The sequence below is a fragment of the Notamacropus eugenii genome, chromosome 1 (assembly GCF_028372415.1).
Source record: "Notamacropus eugenii isolate mMacEug1 chromosome 1, mMacEug1.pri_v2, whole genome shotgun sequence".
In the NCBI taxonomy this organism is placed as follows: domain Eukaryota; kingdom Metazoa; phylum Chordata; class Mammalia; order Diprotodontia; family Macropodidae; genus Notamacropus; species Notamacropus eugenii.
In genome coordinates, this window is record NC_092872.1 from 278,288,697 (window position 1) to 278,296,935 (window position 8,239).

Sequence of the window (8,239 nt, forward strand, 5' to 3'; positions counted from 1 at the left end):
AAAGTTTGGTTACTCATCCATAGTCACCCAGCTAATAACTGTCTGTCATAAGATTGGAGCCCATGTCTTCTTGACTTGAAGTCCAGAACTCCATCTACCATACCATCCTTGTCTCAGAAAACAGAATGAAAAACAAGCTAAAGAAAACTGGCAACATGCTTAAATGACAAAAAGGGATGTGGGTAGGACTGGCAGCCTTAGGATCCTGGGGGAATAGAAACTGGAGGAGGGATAACCAGCAGGCCCAGCTTCTCCCCACCAAAGAAAAGCTAGAACTCCACAAAAGTGATGGTACTATTGGCTGCTTCCTGAATATCCTTTTATTTCTCTTCCCAACACATTCCCAAGGTTCAAGTTGGAAGGTCTGGAATTGCTGGCACCCACACTAGTTCAATGGGACAGGCAGCAGCAGCAGCTACAGCAGAGGTGGCAAGAGGAGCAGAACCCTTGTAGAAGCTAGACTGTGGTGGTTGCTCCACTGTCCTTCATTCATGAAGAGGATCATGACCTCAGGAAGGTGATTCCATGACATGCAAGTGAATTGAGTTGCTAGGAGGCCATGAAGACCCTCCATTTGCTTCAAAAAATAATGTATCCCTATATCTTCTATATCTGCCAAAGGAAAAAAGGAAGCATAGGCTGTCAGCCTCGGCCTTTAAAGATCTTATTCCTATTTTCTAATGACCTGAGAGGCAACAAGATACTTCAGAATAGGGCAAACTGCCCATGGCCATCCTTGAGGCAATTCGATTTAACCCTCTTCTATTTAAGGGTCTCTTGGTGTTTATATCATAAGCCTCATTTTAAGAATGTGTCTGTCACTAGACTGAACTGCCATGAACACTCTCAAAGGCTTTCAGCCCAGAGTCAGGCATTTCATACTCTGCCCATTTCACTTCAATCATTCATTCAGCAAGCAGTTATTAAGCACCTACTGGGTACAGCATAGATTATAATGACCACACTTAAATTTCAAACAATAGTAGAAGTAAAGCATGACTTAGCTACCCCCTCACACTTCCCCTCTCCTCCAAAAAAGAGGAATTTCACAACATTGACTCAAATGTTGTGTTCATCTACCTGTTGTTGTTAATCCTTTGTTCTCAAAGAGGACCATGGCATCAGGGAGGTGATGCCATGACATGCAAATGAATTGGATTTAAGTGAGGCAGGGCTGTGCAAAGTCACCAACCTCACTTTCTCTTTCAGAGTTATCTGGGTCCAGTGGAAAGATATAGATCAAGATGTCTGGAGATGGCCCCCAGCTACCTCTTAGCTATAACTGGGGAGACAATGCAATTTTGATGGGACTTGTCTGGGCTGTGAAAATTGAGCATTCAGGAATGAACATGCTCAGTGAGGAAGAACTGGAAAATGTGCCTGTTGGGGGAAGAGATGATTATTTGAAGGGCTAGCACATGGGAGAGATGAGATTTGTTCTGCTCAGCACCAGAATGCGGAACTGGGGGAAGAGGGGTGTGCAGTGAAGTAAACTGGCAAATGTAGACTTTGAGAAAAGGTGAAACATCTTGACATTAGGAGACATCCCAACATGACAGTGTGTTGCTTTGGCAGATGGTGTGTTCTTCCTCACTGGAAGCCTTTGAGCAGAGGCTGGATGACCACTGTAGAAGGCTGCAGAGAAGCTTCTTGTTCAGATTTGGTAAGACTAGAGGGTCACAGGAGGTCCCTTCCAACTCCGACACGAAGTGAGTGATTCTTAGTGGGCAAGAAACCTCATTTCTCAGTTTTAACTTTCACTATTTGCGAAAAATCAATGTCATTTCATCTCCTCTATTACAATGACTATATCAGGAGGAATGAAACTCTTAACTTCAGACAGTTATTAGATGGTAATCATTTTTTTCCAACATATAAAATTACCCAGTAAAACATTAAAGCTAAAATACCAATCCAAAGTTTTCCTTAATACTATGAAATTTGATGTCAATTCTCCCTCATCCATCTCACTTAACCATTTTTCTAAATCAAAAGGGAGTTTGATGTAACTCTGTGCCATGGTAGATTTTCTCACAGACTGGAAAAAGACAACAAGCATTTATGAAGGCTGCCAGCAGCTCAGTGGATAGAGTTCTGCACCTGGAATCAGGAAGACCTGAATTCAAATCCAGCCTTAGATACTTATTAGCTGTACGACCATAAGCAATTCAGTTAACCACTGCTTGCCTCCATTTCCCCACAAGTAAAATAGGGATAATAATAGTACCTACCTTGTAGAATTGTTGTGAGGATCAAATGAGATAATATTTGTACACACTTTGCTCAGCGACTGGCACATAGAATACCGTATTCCCCTCCTTATTAAGTACTAGAATATGTCAGGCACTGTGCCTAGTACAAGGGATAGGAAAAAAAACAAACGTAGTTCCTGTCCTCAAGTAGTTTATATTCTAATAGGTATAGATAACTACATATATCTATATTCAGTATGTCTGGCTGTATGTGGCTGAACTATTTTTTTAACTTTCTCTGGAATATAATTGTCACACACCCACAAGATAGTTTTAACAAAGCATCATTCCCAACAATCTAGCCTACTGAGGAAAGTACAGGACTTGGAATTAGCAAGCCCTTAGTTAAAAATCTGCCAATGGCCCTTACTAGATGTGGAACCATGGGAAACTTGATTTATTTCTCAAGCCTCAGGTTTCTCATCTCTAAAATGGGAGTCATAAGAAGAAGAATTCCTATTGGCCCTATCTTACTGGATCATTTTGAGAATTAATTGAATGGTAGACATTAAAAGTTTTGTGGACTATAAAGTGCCATATAAATGGGAGGTACTATTTAAGTAGGTTTCAAATGAGAGCTGCACTTTCAAAACTAACATTTTTTATTCCCACAATGAAACAACAAATTAATATTGGCTACATCCTTTCATCTCCAGGGCTCTGCAATGAAAACCTCAGACACAGGGGATCACTTGACCTTCCCTGAAATGCAGCCACTTCTGGAGCAAAGACAGAAATGGCTAGAACAATGCAGAGAAACACACATGATTTAGGAGAAGCAATTACATCTGGACAGATGTAAACCAAAGGATATGGAGACTGAAGTGGGAAAAAATGAGGATCAATCCATCACACAATAAAAATGCTTTAAATATCTACTGTGTGCCAAGCATTATGCTAAGAGATACAAAGGCAAACCATGAAATGGTCTCTGTTCTCAAAGGGCTTATGTTGTACAGGATGAGAACTTTGGGATGTTGGGTGGAAAAGCATTGGAACCAATGAAGTCTGAGCATTTAAACAGAATTGAAATATAATTTTAAAGACATGAAATCAGTCGATTGGTGTGTGTGTGTGAGTGTGTGTGTGTGTATCAGCTCATATGTGTGTACATACACACATATACTAGTTATGTCAAATCTATGGTAGGGTTCGACATTGCCATGTTATTGACCATGTTATGGAACGGCTTTGTCTCATGTGATATGCAATGTCTGGCCTCTGCATTGGCTATCTTCCACCACACATACCTTAATTTCTTCTCATCCCTTCAACATTCATTATCAACACTATGTTTCCTAATGATGTCTTCCCCTCACATCAATTTTACTTTGTATTCATTTACCTATGCATATGCTATTCCTATCTCCACCCCCAGATTATAAGCTCCTTGAGGACTGGAAGAATTCCATTTTTCTATTTATAACCCTAGCACTGTGCTTGATGCACAGTAAGCTGTTAATAAATATTTTTTGAATAACGAATGAGAAAAAAAAATTTTCAGGAATTATCAACTAATTTCTTTCTAATTCAAAGAGCCCAGACCTGTCTTTGAAACTATCAACGTATTGTTTTTTAGCAAAAGAATACAGATTATGAATTAGCTGTATCAGTCTCTATGCCCTTTTGAAGCCTGAGTGTTTTAGCATCTATTTATATAGGAAGCGAGTATTAGTCTCAAATTTTTGCCTGACCTTCCCTAGAAACCATAGGTGTGCCTTGATTCCCAGGACTGACATGGCATCAGAGTTCGGGCCATTTATCCCTCATCATCCCTTTGGAGAGACCTCTCCCTCCCCTCTTTTCCCTGGCTCCAGAGAAAAGGTGAGACAGACAAATTCAGACAATTGAAACTCAGCATAGCCATCCAGGAAAAGTAGCTGGAGCTGAGGACAAATTCAAGTCAACCTATCCCTCAAGAAGCAAGAACTGCAACAAATCTAGTGAGACAAGTTTGAGGACACAACCCCAGACAGGGGAAATGATGAAGCAGAACACCTGAGGAGCAACAATAGACAGGTAATGAAAAAGAAATAGAAATGAATGTGGGCATGGAACTGAGTTCTGGAGAGAATCAGATTTCTGCTGCTGGTATTGGTTTCCCTTGGATACTCACCTAAATCCTCAGGGGAATTGTTTAAGATCTCCACTTTGGCCTGAAACCTTGATCCTGACCTGGGAATACCTAAAGCTACCAAGGCTGAAATATTAACAGTGGAACATGTGTGGTCAGAGGGAATATAACAACATATTATTCATATCAAAACTGAACTGTGAATTTACATTATTATTCATCAACCTTCTGTTCCCCATGCTTTCCATATAGCAGAGTTATCAAGGGAACTTAGATAATCTTTCCCACTTCATGCAGGAAATGACCTTTCTCCTGTGAAATGTATACTTTACCAGTTAAATGAATCTCCTTTTCTTTTTTATTACAAGTATAAAAGAACATACACCTCTGAATTTGTTCAAGATGGAAAGACATTGAATTGTGATCATATCAATAAAGTCTTTCAGGAACACCTCACTCTGATGACTGACTGCTCTAAAATAATCTCTAATGGTTACAGAGAAGCAGCAAGAATAAAGCAGTCTTTATTCCACAACTGAAATATGTTGTATCCATAGTCGAAATGTTCATGACGCTGAACTATCTTTTGCTTCCAATCTAATCATCCCGAAAGCTCCACAGTAAGAAGCATCTCAGACTTAGCAAACTCTTCCATTTCTTATTGCTAGCCACACTATTATACTCTTCCTAAAGTCCCAAAGATACTCCCTGACCGACTATTTCACTACTTATCATTTGAATTGATCACTGGGCTTCTGAAAACAACTGCCATTTCCCCCTTCCTAATACAAAATCACAGTTCCCTCTGCATCAGCCTCAAGTCCTACAGAAGCTCTGGCCTCAGGCTGCCCTCACTCCACAATCAGCTCAGGAAAATCATACCCATGGACTTCTTTTCCATTATGCAAACTTGAACCAGAAGGGAGATAGCCCCTGCACATCATTAGATGAAACAGGCATGCATGTCAGAGCAGAGAATTAATTTAACAGACAAAGTTAGAGAGGGTGCAGGTCACTCTGCTCTCCAAGCCAGAGACATCAGGCAAGCAATCAGGTCAGCATGGACAAACACTTAACTTAGCCATACTCTCCTCACCCCCTCACAGATGTGTGTTTTTCCTTAAGCTGGGACAAGAAGAGCAGACTGAGGTTGGCTGTCGAGGACCGAATATTGCAATCCTTAATTACATGAGCAACAAAGGCATCAGTGGCATTGGACATAAAGGAGGATATTCCAAGCTACCAAATCAGTAAAGGCTGGGAAAAGCAAACACCCAGTCCTTCCCCTTAAATTAACCTGTTGTATCATGTGTAATGAAAGGAATACGGAGTATTATGTAACACATCACCTACCGAGTACTCCATGGCTAGGAATAGGATGAGGGCAGCACCATGTAGTGGCTAGAAAACCAAAGCCCTAGATCTGAGTTCCACTCTGTGCCTCATTACATGAAACAGGCATGCAAGTCAGGGCAGAGAATCAAAGTAGCAAAGAATGCTAAAGAGGGTTTAGGTGCCCCCAACTGCCAAGCCTGAGCTGTCAGGCAAACAAACTGTCAGAATGGACAAAAACTTAGCTACACCATCCTCGCCCAACGCATTTAATTGGGTGGCTCTAGGCAAGACACTTAATCTCTCTGCCTCCAGCAATTCAACTCTCTATCTCTTTAAATTACAGGTGAATTGCAAACCTTCTTTGGTAGAAGGAGTTGGCACACTGGGAATTCTTTACATGAAAGAAACAAAGCCAAAATAGAGCATGGCAATATCCTGCCTTCTCCAGTCATGTCACATGTTTACTGAAGTACTGTATCCTTCCTTGGCCAGTTGTTTCTTATTGTATATATGCTATATAATTGTGGGATTTGGTTTCCTGATTTCAACTGAATCTATCCCTCTGATCCTCTCCCTCCCCTTCCTCTATCTCTCTCTGTCTCTTTGTCTGTCTCTCTGTCTGTCTCTCTCTGTCTCTCTGTCTCTGTCTCTGTCTGTCTGTCTGTCTCTGTGTCTCTCTCTCTCTCTCTCTCTCTCTCTCTCTCTCTCTCTCTCTCTCTCTCTCTCTCTCTCTCTCTCTCTCTCTCTCTCTCTTTCCCTCTCTCTCTTTCCCTCCCTCCACATTACCTCATGCCACTGAGATCAGGGCTAGTCATCCAGGGCTAAAACATGCCAGCACAAGACAGATCAAAGTAGTGAAAACGGTCACAGGAAGACCAACAACCAGTCCATTTACAACTGTGATCAGATCTGACACACTAATGTGCGTTTCACACTGGAAGTAATGCAATCGTTGTAGGAAAGCAACTATGCCACGGGAACTAAGCACAGTTCTCCCTTAGAAGGAACAATTACAATTAGCAGCCTGCCTCTGTCTTACTTGAAGCAAGTTAAATTATATCAGGAAATCGAACCCTTTAAAAAATATGAACTACCTAGTAGATAAATGTATTCCTTAATTATGATAGAAAACATGGATCCAGATAGTTTCGGCATGAATCAGTCAACAATGGAGGGATATTCGAGACAAGTACAGAGGCTCACGTAGTGAACCAGAGAGGGTCTAGTTCATCTTGGCCATTTCAGGTTTTTCGGCTGGACACTTCTGGCTGCTTGGAGACTTGGATAACTGAGGAGGAAAGTTCACTCTTTTCTTCCTCTTTGCACAGACATACATACGCACACATATACACACATCTGTCCATTCTGAAACCTCAATTCCAAGGGATTTCTCTCGGCTTTCTCCGAATGAGATCTCTCTGTCCCTCTCCTTACGCTTATTTCGGTCTCCTTATCCATTTCGCCCACTTTGACCCTCACTCTGTCTTATGTTTCTCTGTCTCTCTATGTGTTGGTCCCTAGTACTCTCTCCCTCTCTCTTTCCCTCTCGACACTGTCATTGCCAGATATAAAGGCAGAGGCAGATAGGAAGGCAACCGATGAGTGAGGGAGGGAAGAAAGGAGGGAGGGAAGGACTGGAGATGTGCAACAGACTGAGACATTCAGAAGTGTCGGTGGGTCCCTCTTTAGGGAGATGCGAAGGAGAGAGAGAAGCAGCCGTGAGAACCCCTATCGCGAAGGCGGCCAGGCGTGCAGGCAGCTCGCCCCTAGGCAAGGCAGACGAGCCCCGAGCGTCCAGCCAGGCAGCTCCCTGCGGGGCAGCGCACTGCTTAGCCCCGCGAACGCCTGACCTCCCTCCCAGCCCCCCGGGGACAGCGCCCAAGCCTCCCCCCACCCCCCCAACTCCCCCGGTCGGGCCCAGCCCGCTTACTGGGGGCTCTTGGGGTAGAAGGGCAGCGTCACGTGGCTGAGGTCCTGCAAGTCGAAGGCAGTGGGCTCGGCTGAAATAGCCTGGCGCTTGGTGCGGGGCTCGCCTCCGCTGCTCCCCGCGCCGCCGCCGGGCTGCGCCGCCTGCTGTGCCTGCGCCGCCTGCTGCGCCTGCTGCGTGGCGGGCCGGATCACCGAGCGGTACTTGTCCAGCTCGTTCTGCAGCTTCTGGATGAGCTCGTCCTTCTGGTCGAGCTCCAGCTCCAGCTCGTCTATGAGCGCATCGCGCTGCCTTAGCTCCTCGATCTTCTCCTGGAGCGCGTACTGCAGGTCGCGCAGCGTGCCCATGCTTGCTGGTCCTTGGGGCTGGCCCCGGGCCCCCGCTGGCTCGGCGGCGCGGTGCCCCCCGCAACTTTGGGCAAAGTCCCCGCCGCCGCCGCTGCCGCGGGCGCTCCTGCTCCCCCCGGTGCCCCCGGCCCCCGGCCCCAGCCCGGGCACGGGCAGCGGCACGGGCAGTGGCACGGGCACAGGCGGCAGCAGCAGCGGCGGCGGCGGGCAGCGGGCGGCGAGTAGCCGCTCACTCCCGACGGGCGGCCTGAGCTGCCCCCTCGGCGGCCGCCGCTGAGCCTCTGCTGCTCCTTCGGCTGCCTCT

At 45.0% G+C, this 8,239-nt stretch overlaps 1 protein-coding gene across 1 annotated transcript in view; it reads right to left on the reverse strand.

Moving 5' to 3' along the window:
* The window catches only part of PRKG1 (protein kinase cGMP-dependent 1), a 1,294,615-nt gene extending 1,286,576 nt beyond the window's left edge, over positions 1-8,039 (reverse strand). Inside the window, exon 1 of the mRNA XM_072628923.1 lies at positions 7,592-8,039. Within this exon, the coding sequence (XP_072485024.1) occupies positions 7,592-7,935 (344 nt within the window). The 5' untranslated portion in view covers positions 7,936-8,039. The remainder of the gene's footprint in view (positions 1-7,591) is intronic.
* Between the last annotated feature and the right edge of the window lie 200 nt (positions 8,040-8,239).